Raw genomic sequence first — 21,522 nt, forward strand, 5'->3', positions numbered from 1 at the left:
CCATTCGGGGGATAGGCATTTAATTGGTCAGATGTTTAATTCCACTAGAGAACATTTTCCCTGGATTTTCAAGGACTAGTTATTGTTTTCTGTGTATCTGGGAACTATTTATTGTCAGCATTTACCTTGAAGGCTGTCTAAGAGAATAAAGCCATTCCATTCATCCTAGGTCAAAGACGAAGTAAATGGCTGCAAATACTTCCATTAAATTTCCGGTGTAAACACAGCTAGTGCTAATATGCCTTTTACTCGAGTCTTTGAATGATTTAGGAATATATTTGTGTATATAAAACCTTTCAAGGTAAATAATCTCTTAATACAAATTGCTGACTCTCTTCCCCCCCCCCCAACCCTCCCCACCCCCAGGCCTGATGGGATTGGAACGGTTTCAGTGGAAGAGAAAGAAAGATTTGAGGAGATAAAAGACCGACTTTCTTCGCTTTTAGAAAACCAGATCAGCCACTTCAGGTGTGTATTGTGTTTGAGCCAAGTATCTGTTTTTTCCAATCTAGCTTTACCCTCCATCTCGTCCCCCAAGACATTTTTTGTTGTTAAATCTACTTGCCACTACTCAGTTACCAGTTGGTTCCAATCGCATGCAGTGTGTGATCCAGTCTTCAATCTGTGGCTAGTTGTGAAGGTTCTATGCCCCAGTGTAGGGGGATGCCAGGGCTAGGAAGCAGGAGTGGGTAGATTGGTGAGACTTCTTTTTCTTTCCTCTGTCCCACCAGAAAAGGAGTTTCCTGCAATGGGAGCATTCCCAATTTTTCCGCTAAAGATTAGTAGTCTCAAGTATCTAAGCAATTGTATGCGCTTTCCACTTGTCCCACTGGAACATGGTTAATAGTTTCATTGCTTAATCTATTAGATATCTTTGTATTCACAGCATAGGTCGTAGCACCTAGTGCTCCTTGTTCTTGATGATTAGTCTTCATTCGTAAGAATCACTGGCAGGGTGAATGATAAACCGCTTGATACTGTTATTGCCCCCGTGTTGGGTAGTCTCAAAGAATCCAATGGTTAGAAACCTAAGTAGAAATATGCTGATATGTTTTCTTCTATTACCACTCTTATTAGTACTGTTACATCAATTAATTTTTTCTTGTAGAATCTCTACCATGTTGTACTTACATGCTTTGGGATCATTTCAAAAAAAGTCAGAAAATGTTATTTCTATTTGAGAGTGAAGAATGACTTATAAACCCGCTGAGAAGTATGTGTACCCTCAGCTTTCTTTACCAGGGCAGCTCTGCTGGGCTAACATCAGTCTACATTAGTTCCCCAGAGAAGGTGATGGTACCTACACCTGTAGATAGTTAAGACTTCCCTAACATCTTAGCAAAAGGCACCTTCCACAAGGACTGTCGTCTTGAAGATCTGCCTATATGCACGCAGCTTCTTTTCACTTTCTAATAATATACTGTTGAACATGGTCACACGTGTTCAACAGACATTTGAGAAAAGTATTTAATATGGAGGAAAGAGCCCAATGCATATAAATAGCAAAGGGAGGTGACTGGGAACAGCAAAAATTGTATGGGAGAAGGGAAAGTTGGAGGAAGGTTATTGAAGTCTTGAGAGAAGTTTAAAAAGGCAAGGCATCTATCAATCAAAAATGAGATTGAAAAGTTAAAATAACGCTTCAAAGAAAAAGTAAGAACTCTAAAGATAGTAAGAAAATGTTACAAACATAACATAGATACACACCATTGAAAGGTTAAGTTTATGAAAACTTCCTGAGGGTACAACTGTTCTCTTGTAGCTCTATGTACCTCCATTCAGCTAAAATTGAGCTTTGACTTCACCACAGAAAGGAATTTAAGGATGGTACAGTATTTTCATAGAGCTAGAGTTTATTAAAAATAATAAAATTAGAAGGCATTCCCAGAAGTGTGGATGTGGAGTTTTCAAGAGTCCATTTGGCTCTCTCAACTCGAGCCATACATGTGTTCCTGGTGGTCTCCAAGCAACATCTCAAAGGTTAAGAACACCTTTGTCCTTTTTCGGTCTCTTTTTTAAATAAAGAAGATTACAGGGTGGCTCTGAAGGTACCATGGGTAGGATATCAATTGATAAGTTAAAACCATAATCAATTGGATTGCGTAAGAGTTAAGATTGTCTTTTACCTTAAATGGGGTTTCTGGTAAGATTCCTAGAAGTGTGTAATTTACAGCTAGGGGAGGGAAATCACCATATAAAGCCTCATGTGTCATTTATTTCTATTCTAATGTTCTTACTTGAAAAATATCACTATACAGAAGAAATATTGTCCCTGTAGCAAACTTTGTGTTGGAAATCTTAGTGTGCCCCTGACCTACCAGAGGCTTCAAAGGGATTCTAAAGTGAAGAGCCCCCCTCCCCCCCCCCTGTAATTGTTTTTATTCTGCCTCGAATGGTAAAGGATACAGCAAATGGTGGAACTCACAAAGCAGAAAGGATGAGAAAGTGTGTGATGGGGAAAAGAAGACATCATCGTTCAAGAGGGAAGTACAACCTAAAGCTGCAGTCAGAGGCAGTAGGGTGGTCCCAGCCTGGACTCCAAACACTTGAGGGGCTGTAGTAGGAGAATGAGCAGTTCCAGGCCAGCCTCAAGAACAAACAAAAGCCTCTTAGCATAGCTACAAAACAGCAAATCTGAACACAGAGAAGCAGGACCTTTCAAATGCCGTGGCATCAAACCCACTCTGGAACCTAGGTTAGTGGGTTCTTAAAATTATAAACACCTGTTGCGGATGAGACCTATTTCATGCCTACACATTTTCCCAAGTGAAAGTAAAGTCCTTGTACACCACAGAATGAATGGTAGTCCCTACCAAAAATGTTAAGAATTAAATGAAACTTAGCCAAATGAAAATTGAAGACTAGATAAACAGTGTCCACCAACCCAAAGGGATGAAGTGCCAAATGAGCACACATACAAACAAAAAAAGTACAACCTTTGTCCTCTTAGGTAAGATTCTAAACATGTAATCTCATCCAAAGATAGAAAGTTAATCACTGTCTGCCTGGGGTAGGAGAAACATCATACATTTCCTTGCCTCTGCTGACACTTTAAAAAGCAGATGCACTGTCGCATTTTAAACAAATTTTATAATTTTATAATACATGTAAGTCACCCTTGATCACTCCACTAGCTAGCACTGAGGGCTGAGGATATAGCTCCACAGGTGACATTTATCTGTCATATGTAATGATCTGGGGTAAACCCCCATCACCCCCAAAACTAAACACTGAGGGATTCTCTTTCATAGGAGGACATTGACAGCCTATCAAAAACTGAAAACTCAAGAAGCAAAAAATACAAGTGCACATTTGAGGATATAAAGTCCAAATGTTAAAAGAACCAGCTAAGACTTGACCTTTGTCTCTTTTCTAAAACATGGAAATTACTTGGAATAAGTCAGAGCAAACATAAATGACTTAATATCTGTATTGCAAAAGCGCCTGTTAGAGGAAGAGTGCACAGTTCATATTGAATCTCAGTAACTATTACCGCTGCATTTAAATAAGGAAGGGGGTAGTTCTTTAATCATAGGATGGGTCTACACTAGCTCATTCCTCTGTAAAACTCATCTAACAATTTAAAAAAATGAGATTGGCTTCAATTCACTCAGATTAAATATTAAATGTGGCTGAATTTTATTCAGTAGTTGGTTGTTTTCCACTTTGCTTTACTGTTGCATAACTGTCAAGAGGTGGGGGGGAACCAAAATATTTATCCTGAAGGGAGGCAGAACAAAATGATTCCCTTCTTTGATAACTCGCATTACAAAGATTAATTAAGCTTCTGGGCAGTCACTTTCTAGCTGTTATTGATTCAGGCTTACTCCAATGTGCGGAATTGTTTACACACCCTGCACAGCCAATGCTAATTCAGAACATACCCACTGGGACCTCGGAGCCCTGAAATGCTAACTGTAATCTGAGGATCAGTAACATTCCATTCATAAAATGTGTCACCCGCAGGCTAGTGGAAATAAACAATAGCAAAGACAATGGGTGGATTATGCAAATACACTGAAAAGATTAAGCAAGGGGAGGGAACTACAAGGAGCCAATTGGTGCTTTACTCAAATGTGGATTAAGCTTTAAAGTATACAGAATGGAGTGATTAAAGCTACTGTGCTAATTTGCGGAGGTCTAAAAAGCACCATTTCACAGGAACCTCTATTAAAATAAATTGATTGACGCTTTTCTGGAGATGGGGGGAACATGGCACAGAGAGGCAAAACTAAGCAAGTATATGTTCTACTGGGAAATAGATTATAAATCCTCTGAAGAAAACCCTGGCTAACTAAATTTGGAAAGTACGCACTTACAGTTGTCTTTACTGGAGAAACTTTTATAAAACTGACAATCCCCAAACAAACTCAAATACATTTCTTTTAAAAGGGAAAAAAGAGATGCGTCTTTTATTCCTTTTTTTTTTTAATTTAGTTTCTTAAACAACTTTTATCTCAAAACTTAGAGCGTGTTCTAGGTAAATCCATCCAAATTACAGGGGTGACCAAGTGCCTGCAGTCTGGGTCCTGGGGAGGGAGCTACAGCCTCAGAGGTGTGGTGGGGTCTTTGCTGAATCTGGTTCAATAAAGTCTGTGGCTCCAGAAGAACTTATCAGTTCTGATTGTCAGCACTCTTCACATGGACATTAATGTGGCCGCTGACCCTAGAAGGAGTCCACTCTGTCCCTGAGCCTCAGTTTCAGAACATTCCCCATTACATGGCTTCCACTTGTTACTTTGCAGTTAGGATCCATCAGAGAAGAAATCGTTGGGATCTTGCCTCTTCCTGAGGAAATTCTGCACAGGGTTTGCATGTTCCTGAGACATGAAAGAGTTCAACACCATGGTTGCTGTGTAGTGTCCCTAAATTGGGGGAGTAACTTTGTCGATCTTAGAAGTTCAGCAATGGTAGATCCCTTCTCCCCCCACATACTAATGCCAGCAGGTAGGAGAAAAATCATTTCATTTTCATCTGGACCTTAAATACTAAACCTTAAACGACATTTTTAGGTCTTATACAATAAACCTCTCTACAATGACCCTGGGGTATCTTCCTTAATGTCTATTCTTTTAGCGCATGTATCATGAAGACTTGAGAATCATTTTAATCATAGTTGCTAGTTCAAGTCCTTGAAATCATAGCCTTGGTAAAATTTAATGGTTAAAATTATGTCCAAAAAGACTAGATATTTCAACTTGTCTTCAAGGTTCTCCACTAACGCCGAGCAATTGAAAGTGTCAACATTTAGCTCTTGGGTTAATGTTAGATGTTTCATATGTCTGTCCCTCTTTTTGTCCTTAAAGATACTGCTTTCCCTTCGGACGACCTGAGGGTGCTCTAAAAGCTACGCTCTCCTTACTTGAAAGGGTATGTATGAGGGTTTATAGATGTTCCTTGTGTTCTTGGGGGCTGGGTTCCAGCTGTTAAACTATGCAAGTCTTTGAGTTAGAACTTTTTGCCGTGCCCACACCACTGCTCCCATAACTTACCCTACTAATTTTCTCACTTCTCCTTACTACTTCCTTCCTCTGTGGAAGCCTGTCTTCCACCACCCTATCCCAATACTATCATTGCCTTTTAATGATATCAATCTCTGCATCTCGCCCCCCCCCCACACACACACACATCTCATGAGATATTTTGTTGTTTGTATTTTGTTTGTTTTGTTTTGTTTTGTTTTAGTTGTTTCTGTTTTCTAGGCCACTGCACACTTGCGTGTTATGGTCCTCTCAGAGTCACTGGTTTTTCCAGCACTTTTAGCCCTCATGCATGTTAGCCTTGTCATGTAAAATGATGACCATGTCATTACTTTCCATTCATTTCAAGCTCCACATATGATGCGTTGTCAGATGCTTTATTTGAGTTTTTATGTTGTTAAAAACTGTGCGTAGCTTTGGCTTATTAAAGTGTTTATTCTGTTCTGTTTCTTAAGGCAATTACAAATAAGTCATTTGTTAAAGTCGCTTTACTTTTTGTAACGGAATACCATCGTGAGCACCTCACACAACCTCTCTGAGTCCTGGTTTCCATGGCAGAGTCTGCTTCTCCTTGCCTGCAGGGAGGGGGTGGTAATCCAGACATGCCCAGTGACAGGTGGCAGGGTGACAGAGACCCTTTCCAGTTATAGCCACTAATCACGTCGTCTACCGAACTGAAACAGAAATGCTACGAGCCATTTCTTTATTTTTCAAAAAATCTCTCTTGACTTACTAGCAACTTTCAAAAGCAAAATAAAATCTGTAAGTGAATTTTTAACACCTTTAATGCTTTGGAAGAGCCTCAGCAGATGCCGAAATGCATAGACAGAAACCAGGGTTTAGTTTCGAGAGAATATGAAATAATATCTAAATCCTAGCTTCACCTCTGGGGCATACATATACATTCTATACATTTCTTGCTACTCTTTCTACTATTTGAAGTCTCTCGGCGTGAGAAGCTTAAGTAAAATTCATAAGCCTATATATGCAACAGCAGCATCTTGATGGTAAATTTTGGCAAAGGTCTCATTAAATATAATACTTTATATTCTATGTTTATACAAATACGTATAAACATATAACCTGTACTTTGCACAGGTTTTTTGTTTTTTGATTTTGTTTTTTTCAGGCTACAAAGTATCTACTTTCTGTTTCTGAAGTACCAAATATATGTCACAATTGAAATTGATAATAAAAGACCTGATAAATGATAAAGGTAGCTGACTTCAAGAAAGAAAAGCTTGCCTAAATACATTTGAAAATGCTGTCAGGGGTTATTGATGCTTGCATACTGGAACCAATTCAAGAGTGCTCAGAGATTGGTAAAAAGAGATTAAAATTCTAAAGTTTCCATGGGTATTTCCAGGTTCTTTAGTGCTTATTCCAATTTAAGAGATTAGTAGAATACTTACTACACTTAAAAAAATCACCTTTATTACACTTTCCTCAGATGTATCATTGTTTGAATATAAACAAAGCATAACAATTACATTAAACACATGAGAAAATAGTCTGCCTAACAATGACTCACAATTTACAATAGGAGTTGTAGTGGAAAGTATTAATGTATTGTTAGAACACGTTTAAAGTTGCCTTTTGAATTTGGTTATATAACTATTGGCTCCTTGTTAACAATAAAGCATGGTAAGGAAAACTATCCAAGAACACATTTTAGGAACCCAGCAGAGAAAAACCTTCTTTTTAATCTGAAACTGAAGGAAATGTCCCCATGTCAAGAGCTTGATGTCACATAAAGCACTTGTTCCACGAAGACGCCCCTTCCTCTTTTCATACTTCAGCACCCTGTCCGCAGCAGGTCACAATTAACAATGTTTCATTTGTAACTTTTACACTGCTGCAGAATTATGCCCATCCGTGGTAGAATCGTTTCCTACGATTTTTCCACGTATAACTCAGAAGATCTGGGGCTCTTACATGAGGACGATCCAAGACCAACTCTGTTTATCACTTATGCCAAGGGCTGTAATCCTGATCTGAAACAGCTGCTCTAATGGTGTCCTGGATCCCTGGAGGAGAAGTGACTGTCACACTGGATCCTAGTGACCTGGCCTATGGGAGGTTTTGATGTTCACAAATGAGGCTCAGACAGGAGGAACCAATGCTGAAGGATTAGGTCCCAGTTGTGAAGTGCAGACTCTTTACTTCCCACAAGTGACAGAAGGCCCCTCCCCCTTCCCAGGAACACTCAGGGCTGGGGCAATTTGTGTAATTTGTTTTTAGAATGTATTTTATGCAATGTCTCTCCTCACTTCTTTTCCCACCCACCCTGCTTCTCTCTCCTCTCTGTAGGTTTTAATGAAAGACATTGCCACTCCTATCCCTGCGGAGGAGGTGAAGAAAGTGGTCAGAAAATGTCTGGAGAAAGCTGCCTTGATCAATTACACTAGGCTCACAGAATATGCCAAAATAGAAGGTCAGTGCCCTGAGCAATTGCCGAAGTGGCTGTGAGAGCCGACAATGCCTATTAACTGAATTTTCTATGAGAAGTCCTTTCCTTCCCTGAACAATCCTGTGCCGAGGCAAAGGGAAATGTCTCATTAAAATCTCAGCTGGCGAACTGAAGCGCTTTTTCCTATTCATCGCTTTAATATGCCTCCTGGGACTCGGCTTGAATGAAAGACCCAGGATCCATGCTTAAGTTGTTCTTTGTTCTTATTTTGAGTTTTTGAGAAACCAAAAGGTGTTTTCATGGGTTGTATTTTTTTGACATTACTGTAAGTATGTCTAACATTTAAACTATGGGCTGTGTATGCTTTGCTGATTGGTGTCAGTGTAGCATTATGTAATTTTATTTTCTGATCTGCACTGTCACTCGGTGGTGGAAGAAACTTGTTGATTGTTATGTGGGCTGGAATAAGCGGGGAGAACTTCCTGCCGCTGTTAATTGCTGGTTCTATATTGATGCATTTGAAAGATTAGACCTCTCGAGAGGACTGTGCACTTTTTCTCTTTCTTCAAGTTTTATTCATTAAGGACACTGATATTTTAAATGTTTAGAGATAAGTAGATGGGAAGGTACAGCTGAGTCACAAGATCAGCTTTTATTTTTCAGGCTTTTGAACTGGTTGACTTCAAACTATCGGGAAAGATTTTAAGTTATTTGTTCAAATTGTCATGAAACTGACATACATCATACAGGGGTCATTACCAGAGAGAAAGGAAAAGTTTGTTTTTTGTTCAATATTTATATCTTGAAATAAGAGGGAAGTCATCCTGTAGACAAAGATCAGTCACTTTTAGTATTTTTAGATTGTGCTTAGTGGACAGTTAATTTATAATTAATTGGTATTACAATAATTTTATAAATATTCAGCCAGTGGAAAAGAGAAATGTTCTGTCTTCCCTTTTTTTTAATCTCTAAATCTGGACAAGCTCTCTAACAAGCATGTGATAACCAACCTCCTGAGTGATTAACAAAAAAGCCATCTCATCACCATAGCAACCAATATTATATCAAGAGAGTAACAACATGAAACCTCCTTAGTTACCAGCTTAACATCATTAATTATGATATCATGTTGTGTTAAAGCAAACGCAGTGAGCGCTCGGTCGTTTGAAGGAAGTGGAAGAGGAACACTTTGGTTTTCACTTGTGAATACCGGTTCCACGTAGCTTTCGTGTTGGAAGAGGAACACTTTGGTCTTCACTTGTGAATACCGGTTCCACGTAGCTTTCGTGTTGGGGATTGTTGAGGGTTCCAAGTGTGATTGAAAGAGCTTATCCATGAACCGACATTAAAACTTTTCAAGTATCTCAGAGGAAAGTGTGTGGGGATCTTCAGGCATGATAATACCTTTTGTACAAATGTATTTCCAGTTTAAAATGTGCAGGCAGAACTTTGTCTTTCTGAGCTCCTCTAGCAATGCTTTGCTGCTCTGCGAGAACTCTGAGATGGATGGTAGGCTCCGGTTCACAGTGTAGCTCGCTCAGTGCTTGATAGTTGTAGCGTCCACTGGGAAGGAGACAGAGGATCTTCTTTGATCCATACATGGAGATGTTTGTCCTAAAACCGAGTGGAGAGAAAGTAGGGACCCTCCCGTGTTCTCATTTCCTGGAGTCTAATGAGACACTATTCTAGAAAAGCAATCCGCCGAATTACTGCCAAGCTGCCTTACCTCAAAAACAAAAAACATTGCTCATCCGCTGAGTAAAAACTTGCATGCTTTTTCAGTTTCTGCTTCTACCCTTCCTATTCTGATTTTCATTTGTTAAAAAAAAAAAAATTGATGGGCTAGTTTTCTTTGCTTTCTTGGCCTTAAATTCTCTTTTCTTATGTTTTAGGGCCTGCAGAAAAGGAAACAGGTAATGTCTCTGCGTGCACGCGCCATTATTTCTAATGTGGTGGTATATGACATTTTAGAAACATTTCTTTGAAGTGCAGCTGTCATTTAAAAAAGCATATATTTAATGTATATAAAAATGCAGCCATGGGACTATTCATAATTTATACTTTAAGCCTGTCCACCACTTCCAAAAATCTCCTCCTACCCCATTAAACCAAGAGGGGAAAAACAAACAAGCAACTGTGTGCTCTGAGAGCACTTTTTAGTTGTACAGAACAGCACTGCTGTCTGGAGGCCCCTCTGTTGTATGGTATGTGTCTATGGTTTACTCGTCCTATGATGAAGCTTTGCACCCCGCTGTTGATACTTTTCCATTTCACCTACCTTGAGATGGCCCTTCTACTCTTTGTCTTTCCTAGTAGTTTAGACCACTCAGTGGTATCATGCAGTCCATGTCTTACTGTATCTGATTCATTTTGTTAGCACAGTGCCCTTCACATTCAAGTAGCTCACAGTGGCTAAGGGTAGGATTTCCTCCTTCTCTAAGGCTGAGTAGTATTTCATTGTCTGCACATAATCAAATATGCCCGATGCCTTTGTCTATCAGTGGATGTTGAATTGCTTCCATGGTTTGGTTATTGTGGATACTGCTGCAAGGAGGTTGGAAGTACGGATATCTGAAGACTTTTATTTCTGTTCTTTTGGATAGATGGCAGACTCCATGGAAGATCAATATTCTTATTGTTTTCATGTTCCTCCATACTGCTTTGTACAGTGAGTGTAACAGTTTCCACACTGCCCATAGTATCTGAGCTCTTCCCTTCATGTCCTTGCCTACCACTTATTATATGAGGTGGTGAGGATTCTATGACCATGGTTGTTGGAGAGGAAGTGATATTATATTAGAGTGTACTTGCATCCCCATGAAGATTTGTGACACTGAATATTTTCATGTAAGAAAGAGACCCACTGGGCATTTGTTGGTCCTCATTTGAAAGATGTCTAACTCTGTTTCTTTGCCAATCCTCATTGGGTTATTTGGGGCTTCTGATACTTATTAGTATGAGTGTGTTATATATTTCATATGTTAGCCCTCACTCAGATTATTTTCTCTCATCTGTAGGCTCCCTTTCATTGTGTTATCTTCTTTACTTTGGGCTACAGGTTTTGACATCTGTAAGTGGTGGCCTCCCCATCAGAGTGCCTATTTGTTTGTTTTCACCAGGATACTGAAAATACTTACATCTTTCCAGAACAATTGATAATGGTTTATAGGAAGAATGGGTGTTATTTTTCTCAGAAAGATCGGGAGTAGTTTTTTATATGAATTCAAGGCAAGAAACTAGAGGCCATATTAATGTTATACATCATGTCTTACTCATGGATACTAATCTTATTTGGAAACGGTTACCAATACTTGAAGGGTTCTCATACCGGAAGAGAGAAGCCTCTTCCTTTATTACACTTGAAAACTAAAAGAAGAGTCAAAAGCAAAAGTGCTTTGACATGAAAGTAAGATGTTCTTGACTCTGAACGAATGAGCAGGGGCTATCAAATCCCTCAGGAAATTTTGTGTGTACACATGTGCATGGGTGCATGTGTGTATGTGTATGGGTAAGTGTAGGTTGTGTGTGTGTGTGTGTATGTATGTTTGTTTCTGAGGCTCTGAAATGTTGAAATGTTAAAGATCTTGTTCCTTTTGGTTGTTTTTTTGTTTTTGTTTTTGTTTTTGTTTTGTGGGGGGTGGTTGGTTGGGTTTTTCCGCTTCTTATCAAACTGTAGTTAATTTAACTGTACATACCATTTCCTGTACACTCTACCTGTTCCCTCGTCAACCTTGCAAGCAGACTCCTTCTTGCCTTGCTCCTCTTTTCTCTAGGCACCTAACCTGATGACAGGATCAGTGTTCTGAGTTCTTGTTAATTAGTTTCCATCTGGAAACAGTGGTGTGTGAGACAAGTGATAAACCATCCTCATATCCACTTGTAGCGCCAGAGACAAATTTTTCTCTCCATTTTAAGCTCACAACTTCTACTTAGGGCTCTATTTCTTGGCTTTTTTGTTATTTTTCACAATCTGCATCCTGAAAGGTGACAGGTACAACACACCGAGATGCAAATGGGGGAAGAAAGACACTCTATAGTAGTTACTGATTGCACTTGAGAAAAAAATAATTAGAATAAAATGAGGTTTTTAACCATCTTGACTCATGGCAGCCCACACAATATCAGTAGTTCCACATTCTTTTACAAATGCTCTCAAAAGATTTTGCAAAGCCAGCAAAATGGCTCGGCAGATAAAGACAGTTTCCATGAAGCCTGGCAACTTAAGTTCAGTCTCCAGAACCCAGAGAGTTGTATGAGAGAACAGACTCCCCCAGCAGGTGTGTCCACAGGCTTCCTCATATGTGTCATGGGCACACACAGAAGATAGGTAGACAGACAAATAGACAAACAGATAGATTTTATATATATATATATATATATATATATATATCCCCATAATATATAACACTGTTGTTCTGAAAGCTGATTTTAGCCTAGCCTACAAGCTAGCAGTCAGGAATATCTGTGCCTTTGCCACTTCTGTAGAGCACATAAGTCATCCAAGACTAGACTCAGGCCTGATCTTATGCTTTGGGGCTTTGCTTCTTCTGTGGAATAAGATGAGATCCTAGTGCCCCTGAGATGCATGGGCAGAGGTGCCACCTGTACAGATGCCTACGTGACTCGAGAGGGGAGGAAGAGGAAAAGATGTTTCTGTATACCTTGCTGCCCTGCTGGGACAGCTTCCCTTCTCTCCTGTTTACTAGCCTTGACACCATTCACCTGGACTTCTCAGCAGCTTTAAGAAAAATAATTTTGATAAAACTAAAGACTTATAGACAAAGGAAAAATATAAGTATATTCCTTGATAATGCTCTAAATCAATGAGAGATTTTTAAGAAATGTGTATTTCTTTAAAATGAAAAAAATGAAAATATTAATTACCTTTCTATTGAATAATTTTTCAAAAATTCTCTTGAACATTTCTACTACCAACAAAGGAAGAATGTCCAGCCAGGATTTCTTATGATTTGTCATCAATCTGAATGTCCTAAAAGTTTACAGAAAAAAAATAGTTTTTACAGAAGTCAATGAGACTTCAAAAAATATTATTATGATGATTATTTCAGAAAATCAAATAAGTAGCTGAATAACTTGTCTAGAGTCACCAACCTCATAAGCAGGTCATTAGGGCTTTCTGTCTGCGAGTGTCACTGTCGGAGCTTTCCTCTGTCCCTTCCCCCCTCTTGAAAAGTTTGTATCATTACAATCTTACTTAGATTTTTCCTCATACAGCTCAGTTGCCATGTTTCAAATGCTTTCTCTTTGTATGCCTCTCCCTAAACCAGAGGGCACAAAACAGTTCGTCATCCTCCATAGCATCCTGTGGCATTAGTGCCTTGGGGAGAGAAAGGGGCTTGCATTTCAATAACCAGTTCACCTCCAGTTTAGAGGAAATGTGCCAGGCATGGCACACACTTGGTACCCAATAAATATTTATTTAATAAACAGATGAGCTTATGACACAGACAGTTATCTGGCTACTTATAGCAGAAAGAACATCGGTAAGCTGGCAGACCGCTTTGTAAAAGGTCATTCGAACCAATCACAGCATAATTAAAATATAGGGTGAAAACTGGCCACTTAAACATAACAAGACTGGAAAAGTAAGCGAGAGTCACATGCTCTTATTGCAGGAGATCAAAGCTGCAACACAGGACCAGAGAAGGCAGAGGTTATAGCTGTATGTACAGCACAGAGCGGTCCACCCGTTTCCACCATTAGATGATACGCTATGCTGCACTATGGTGATTCATGGTTTCCTCAATCCTGTGGGATCCTTCCTGTCCGTTGGCAGCACATGTGTGTAGGATAATGGGGTTTTAGAATCTAACAACAGATTAATGGAAACAAATGACCTCTCATTCAATGTCTTTTCTTCCTGGGTATTGCGTGTTACATATAAACTGGTAGTTCACTCTGAGCATTCAGTTTTTGGAAAAGCAATTCTTATTTAACTCGGGGGCTGTAAAATACTAGTTGCTTGGAGTGGCGTCGGCTTTTTAGTACTTTATAAGTAATCTTTGATTTTACGTTGCACCAAAAAACAAGTGTTTATAAATTTGTTTATTTTGGTTGTCGGTTTTGTAGCAGTAATATTATGATGTAGAACTCATCATGGCTGGCGTGTAAATCTTATTTTTCTAATTGTTTATTCTCTTTAAATTGAATGGCTTGATAATACAGATCATGACTTTTTTTTTTTTTAATGAAACACCCCTTTGCTTTTTAGTTCAGTGAGTTTCATACAAACGAGAATAGCCACCATACGTAAGCTGTTGATCCCTGTGCTACTCCGCAAACTGTGCCCCACATTGTGCTTACACAATTGTGACTTACAGTGTAAGCAGGCTTCTTAGAGCTGCCCTTTACATGATTCTTCTGCATAGGTTTGGTAAATAGGCTTCTTAAGAATCTAGGAACATGGAGGGGCCTGGCATGGATGGAACAGGGGAGGACTTTGTACTGCAAAGCTCCCTGTTAGCCCTCCTGTTGTCAGGTTCCCAGATCTAAGCCTTGGTGCACTCATTTCCAGACTTGCAGTTGAATGGCACAGAAATGCTCTCCCAAGAGGCACCGTGCTTACTTACTCGTTTTGAGAAAAGAAGCCGCACTGTGGCCGTCCTTACGTCATTAGAATGTGTGTACCATCTGGGTGGCATTTTAATTTAGCACTACGTTGTCAGACAATAATGGTAAGTAATAAATAAGTAGAGTCTGTTTTGTTTAAGATCCATGTGCCAAGAAACAGTGTATATCCAAAACATCATTGATATGTCTAATTAACAGTAAATAACTTCTTACTAATATTTCTAAAATAATGATAATTTTCTCGCATAAATGTTTGGTGTGCTGGCTTAAAATTTTAGGTTTGTTTACTATTAGATATCTCTACACATACATACATACATACATACATATGCACACACACACACATACACCATAAGCATACATGCATATATAAGATTTTAAAAATAAGTTAAAACCTACAAATAGATGTCACCATGACCTGATGTTTTTGTGGCCTAGACAAAAAAAACTATGTTCTCCAACATATGTCAGCACTTTGCAGAAAATAATCTGTAAACTGAAGACTACTGAATCTTCACCCAGTAGAGTCAACAGGTAACTGAGGAATTCCCATCTGACGTTTTGAGCAGTGTGATGGAAAACAATAGTCCCTTTCTCTAAATTACCAGTTGATTATGGGTATACCAATAGACAACAACCTCTGACTCCAGAACAGGAAGAATGAATAATAATCTCTTTTTTTTCATACTGGGAAAGCCATTCAAGTCTGCTAGAGTTCTTAGTTCCCCAGAGCTTTTAGTAAAGGGAATTGGTGTATCCACTGTAAAGCTGTGGTAGACACGCTGATCTACACGCTGATCTGCCTGTTGTGACCACCGGAGAAAGACTCACATGAAGCTTCGGTTTGGTTCTATCATCATCTAAAGATCTGGGTGCTTTTCGCCTGGCAATGACATGCTTAATGTACCTCAGAAGAGGAAATGTCCCTAATAGCCATAAGTTGCTTTCATTTCCTCAGGTAATATAATCCGTTTGAACTGTTGATTTTTAAACTATTATTATCAATACCCTTTTATCCTTATATTGAATTGAACATCATTAATCCTGCTTCCTGGATAGAAGATGGAGTGTTTTCTACTGAGCTTACATTTAAGCATAATACTACTTTACTTCAACGTTTTCCTTCTCTGCTTTGGAGTGAACAGGGTTCCTCCTATTTTTGTTCGCTTCAACTTTTCTCCACCTACTCACTAAGTACAGCAGAAAATGCCCCATGCTATGTAATTTGTATCCCCAGTAATTAGCTTATTACAGTGTAGGCATATTAAATCCTGTGGATCAAAAGCCGTTTAGAGGCATTATAAGCAGGGGCTGTAAGGATTACTAACCAGAAATGGCAAATGAAGGTATCCCTTGCTCATGTCTGACAAGGTTTAAGTGCTCTGTACATAGCTTCAGTTTCTCCATACAGAGGAAAACCTCTGCAGTACAGTACAGCAGTTGCTTCTTGCACATTCAGATAACTACGGGGAAAATCAAATAAGGACTTGAGATGTGCAGTTGTCCACCTCAGAAACAAGAAGCAAGGCTTGCCAGACTCTTAGCACCTCTGCAGTGTGAAAGGAAGGCGAGGGTTCTGCACTCTTTTTTTTTTAATTAGGTATTTTCTTCATTTACATTTCCAATGCTATCCCAAAAGTCCCCCATACCCTCCCCCACCCACTCCCCTACCCACCTACTCCCACTTCTTGGCCCTGGCGTTCCCCTATACTGGGGCATATAAAGTTTGCAAGATCAATGGGCCTCTCTTTCCACTGATGGCCTACTAGGCCATCTTCTGATACATATGCAGCTAGAGTCACGAGCTCCAGGGGGTACTGGTTAGTTCATATTATTGTTCCACCTATAGGGTTGCAGATCCCCCCAGCTCCCTGGGTACTTTCTCTAGCTCCTCCACTGGGGGCCCTGTGATCCATCCAATAGCTGACTGTGAGCATCCACTTCTGTGTTTGCTAGGCCCTGGCATAGCCTCACAAGAGACAGTTATATCTGGGTCCTTTCAGCAAAATCTTGCTAGTGTGTGCAATGGTGTCAGCATTTGGAGGCTGATTATGGGATGGATCCCCGGGTATGGCAGTCTCTAGATGGTCCATCTTTTCGTGTCAGCTCCAATCTTTGTCTCTGTAACTCCTTCCATGGGTGTTTTCTTCCCAATTCTAAGAAGGGGCAAAGTGTCCACACTTTGATCTTCGTTCTTCTTGAGTTTCATGTGTTTTGCAAATTATATCTTGTATCTTGGGTATTCTAAGTTTCTGGGCTAATATCCACTTATCAGTGAGTACATATGTGAGTTCTTTTGTGATTGGGTTACCTCACTCAGGATGATGCCCTCCAGGTCCATCCATTTGCCTAGGAAAGCTGTACCACAGAGCAATTGTGATAAAAACTGCATGGTACTAGTACAGTGACAGACAGGTAGATCAATGGAATAGAATTGAAGACCCAGAAATGAACCCACACACCTATGGTCACTTGATCTTTGACAAGGGAGCTAAAACTATCCAGTGGAAAAAAGACAGCATTTTCAACAAATGGTGCTGGCACAACTGGACGTTATCATGTAGAAGAATGCGAATCGATCCATTCCTATCTCCTTGTACTAAGGTCAAATCTAAGTGGATCAAAGAACTCCACATAAAACCAGAGACAGTGAAACTTATAGAGGAGAAAGTGGGGAAAAGCCTCGAAGATATGGGCACAGGGGAAAAATTCCTGAATAGAACAGCAATGGCTTGTGCTGTAAGATCGAGAATCGACACATGGGACCTCATAAAATTGTAAAGCTTCTGTAAGGCAAAAGACACCATCAATAAGACAAAAAGGCCACCAACAGATTGGGAAAGGATCTTTACCTATCCTAAATCAGATAGGGGACTAATATCCAATATATATAAAGAACTCAAGAAGGTGGACTCCAGAAAATCAAATAACTCCGTTAAAAAATGGGGCTCAGAGCTAAACAAAGAATTCTCACCTGAGGAATACCAAATGGCTGAGAAGCACCTGAAAAAATGTTCAGCATCTTTAATCATCAGGGAAATGCAAATCAAAATAACCCTGAGATTCCACCTCACACCAGTCAAAATGGCTAAGATCAAAAATTCAGGTGACAGCAGATGCTGGCAAGGATGTGGAGAAAGAGGAACACTCCTCCATTGTTGGTGGAATTGCAAGCTTGTACAACCACTCTGGAAATCAGTCTGGCGGTTCCTCAGAAAATTGGACATAGTACTACCGGAGGATCCCGCAATACCTCTCCTGGGCATATATCCAGAAGATGTTCCAACCAGTAAGAAGGACACATGCTCCACTATGTTCATAGCAGCCTTATTTATAATAGCCAGAAGCTGGAAATAACCCAGATGTCCCTCAACAGAGGAATAAAGAAAATGTGGTACATTTATAAAATGGAGTACCACTCAGCTATTAAAAAGAATGAATTTATGAAATTCCTAGGCAAATGGTTCTGCACTCTTAAGTTGATCTCCATTCCTTCCTGCCTGCTTTCTCTGAGGGTAGGTCCAGAACAGTGGTAGAATATGCTTCTCTGTGTATGGGTACTGGAAAAACTACAGATTCCCTTTGACTTTAGTGTTCCACTCCTCAAGTTGGAATGAATCTTGCCAGCACTCATCCTTTGGTGCTAAAGAATTGAAGATCCAGGGTGGCAAGGGTGTAGGTGTTTGTAGGGGAACAGACAGTCGAAGCCCACAGTGCTGACCTGTGAAAGAAGGTGGGTGCTCTCAATTATCCTAAGGCATGTTACATTTAAGTGTGAGATCAAAGTTCCTATGACATTCTGACCTGGGAAGGAAACATTGTTCATGATACAACCCAAATAATCTTCAGAGCCAGTCCAACTGTCCCGTAATGTTGATCTCAATTATACTTACATCTTTTTGGATAATTGCTACTTCAACACATAGCTCTTCTTACTCCTGTGGATAGTTCCCAGGTCTTCTTTCTAGATCATTTCCTTCTATTTATAAACATAGTATCACCCTTAAAAAAAGCTTATCCTGGGTAATGTCGGCTTGAGGAGCCAAGCATTCGCCCTGTGCCTTGGAGCTGCACTCCCATGGTTGCGAGGTGCTAACAGAGGAAGGGATCAGTGCGGAGCCTGGCGAGCGCTGCGGAAGCCAGAGAGCGCAGGAGGGCCTGTGAGTGGCCCCGGGCAGGAGCCTGGGCCGCAGTGACCGCGATCCCAGCGAGGGAGGCACAGCAGGCAGAGGGCGTCCATGTCCGTGCGCTCCGTCGGTCAGCAGGCGCGGGCCAGCGCGATGAAGCCGCAGCACGTGTGCCCCGTGCTTGGAGCCCAGAGTCCCGCCTGGGAGGAACCGGGTCTGCTTCATCTGAAAATTCCAACATCACTAATCAGACATCAAATATAAATGAAGTAGAAGAACTGAAATTGTATATGAGGAAGATCAGCAATGACATGGAGGAAATGTGTGGAGTCCTGGAACTTTACAAGTGTGAAGATTTGAACTACAGGATGAACACTGAATTCAACATCATTAAATCACAACATGAGAAGACAATGGTGGATATGGAGAAAATGACCAAGTCCATAAAGGGTTCCATGGACTACTCCAAGGAACTGATCGAGGATAACTATTCTTACAGCATCAAGGAGCAACACCTCTTTCGTGAGTGCACTCAACTCAATGAAAAAGTAAGGATATTACTGAATGAGAACAGAAAGCTGCTGGTGGAGCAGGCTGGAACACAAGTGTCCTGTGGGGAAGAAAAGAGGTTCTGTGAGGAGGCCAGCAAGAACATCTGTGTCCCAAGTGCCAAGGAGCAGCAGATTGGGAAAGGATCTTCACCTATCCTAAATCAGATAAGGGACTAATATCCAATATATATAAAGAACTCAAGAAGGTGGACTCCAGAAAGTCAAATAACCCCATTAAAAAATGGGGCTCAGAACTGAACAAAGAATTCTCACCTGAGGAATACCGAATGGCAGAGAAACACCTGAAAAAATGTTCAACATCCTTAATCATCAGGGAAATGCAAATCAAAACAACCCTGAGATTCCACCTCACACCAATCAGAATGGCTAAGATCAAAAATTCAGGTGACAGCAGATGCTGGCGAGGATGTGGAGAAAGAGGAACACTCCTCCATTGTTGGTGGGATTGCAAGCTTGTACAACCACTCTGGAAATCAGTCTGGCGGTTCCTCAGAAAATTGGACATAGTACTACCGGAGGATCCAGCAATACCTCTCCTGGGCATATATCCAGAAGATGTCCCAACCGGTAAAAAGGACACATGCTCCACTATGTTCATAGCAGCCCTATTTATAATAGCCAGAAGCTGGAAAGAACCCAGATGTCCCTCAACAGAGGAATGGATACAGAAATTATGGTACATTTACACAATGGAGTACTACTCAGCTATTAAAAAGAATGAATTTATGAAATTCCTAGCCAAATGGATGGACCTGGAGGGCATCATCTTGAGTGAAGTAACACAATCACAAAAGAACTCACACAATATGTATTCACTGATAAGTGGATATTAGCCCAAAACTTAGGATACCCAAGATATAAGATACAATGTGCTAAACGCATGAAACTCAAGAAGAATGAAGACCAAAGTGTGGACACTGTGCACCTTCTTAGAATTGGGAACAAAACACCCAGGGAAGGAGTTACAGAGACAAAGTTCGTAGCTGTGATGAAAGGATGGACCATTTAGAGACTGCCGTATCCAGGGATCCATCCCATAATCAGCTTCTAAACGCTGACACCATTGCATACACTAGCAAGATTTTGCTGAAAGGACCCAAATATAGCTGTCTCTTGTGAGACGATGCCGGGGCCTAGCAAACACAGGAGTGGATGTTCACAGTCAGCTATTGGATGTATCACAGGGCTCCCAATGGAGAAGCTAGAGAAAGTACCCAAGGAGCTAAAGGGATCTGCAACCCTATTGTTGGAACAACATGATGTACTAACCAGAACCCCGGAGCTCTTGTCTCTAGCTGCATATGTATCGAAAGATGGCCTAGTCGGCCATCAATGGAAAGAGAGGCCCATTGGACTTGCAAACTTTATATGCCCCAATATAGGGGAATGCCAGGGCCAAAAGAATGGGAATGGGTGGGTAGGGAATGGGGGGCGCTATGGGGGACTTTTGGGATAGCATTGGAAATGTAATTGAGGAAAATATGTAATAAAAATATTAAAAATCAAAAAAAAAAAAAGAAACTCAAAGGATCGCCTTTAGATTAGGAAGTAGCCTAAGTAGAGAGAGAGACATCAGCCATGACTGCGGAAGATAATTTTTAAAGGTAAAATCTAAATCTGCTCTATAATTCAGCTCTTTGTTCATCAAAATTATAATATGTCCATGAAATAAAGGAAGTGCTCACGCCTACCCCATGAATGTAGCCTCTTCCTTTTATGTATGCCAGGATATGTTTTTTAACCTCTTTAGTCAGTATTCTCCACTTGCTTTATAGCTCCACTTGAAACCACCTGTTATAACTTTAAAAAAAAACATAGCATATTCCATTTTAGTTCCTTCATTTTTTTTATATAGAAATGGATGACCCTGCTAAATCATAAGTCAGGATACTTTTAATTTACAGAGTCCCTTATTACTGGAAAAAAAAACCTTACATTCTTCTTAAAACCAACCTTTGAAAAAGAGGTGCCCTGTGAAAGAAATCCCAGGTGAGACCATGAGAAACAAGGAGCATTCCTGTAGGGTCCCTTCTGTGTGCTCCCCAGCAGGAACTACCCCTCCGCTGTTGATGCGTGACACTCCGAAAGCTCTTGCTAAAGTCTCTCCTCATTCCTTGGAAGATGCATGAAAATCTCATTACAGGCATTCAACACCTGCTTCCGAAAAGGTCTCAAAAACGATGTCAGTCTGCTCAGCTCACTTGACAGTATGTCACGGATTTGTTGTTTGGTTCTGCTTTATTTATTTATTTTTTTTAACTTCCATATGGAATGCGATTCACAGAGAAGTGCTGTCTTGAAATAATAAGCTTCCCCCCTCTCACAAGAGGTTCTGTAGTCTG

At 40.3% G+C, this 21,522-nt stretch overlaps 2 protein-coding genes across 10 annotated transcripts in view; both read left to right on the top strand.

Moving 5' to 3' along the window:
* Nucleotides 1-21,522, top strand: part of Cadps2 (calcium dependent secretion activator 2) — a 558,168-nt gene that overhangs the window by 435,309 nt on the left and 101,337 nt on the right. For 5 of the 9 annotated variants that reach the window (XM_085840791.1, XM_029478700.2, XM_085840790.1 and 2 more), the window contains exons 14-17: nucleotides 367-468; nucleotides 5,307-5,370; nucleotides 7,791-7,914; nucleotides 9,783-9,803. In XM_085840791.1, coding sequence (XP_085696917.1) covers nucleotides 367-468; nucleotides 5,307-5,370; nucleotides 7,791-7,914; nucleotides 9,783-9,803 — 311 coding nt within the window. The remainder of the gene's footprint in view (nucleotides 1-366; nucleotides 469-5,306; nucleotides 5,371-7,790; nucleotides 7,915-9,782; nucleotides 9,804-21,522) is intronic. The other 4 variants (XM_085840789.1, XM_021164381.3, XM_085840792.1 and 1 more) reach the window with 1 other exon arrangement.
* Nucleotides 18,681-19,350, top strand: LOC147004024 (disks large homolog 5-like). Its single transcript, XM_085840794.1, has one exon. It carries the CDS (start codon nucleotides 18,899-18,901, stop codon nucleotides 19,334-19,336), a length of 438 nt encoding a protein of 145 aa, XP_085696920.1. The 5' UTR covers nucleotides 18,681-18,898; the 3' UTR covers nucleotides 19,337-19,350.

Source organism: Mus caroli, unplaced genomic scaffold (assembly GCF_978045245.1).
Source record: "Mus caroli unplaced genomic scaffold, Mus_caroli_1 scaffold_7, whole genome shotgun sequence".
NCBI lineage: Eukaryota > Metazoa > Chordata > Mammalia > Rodentia > Muridae > Mus > Mus caroli.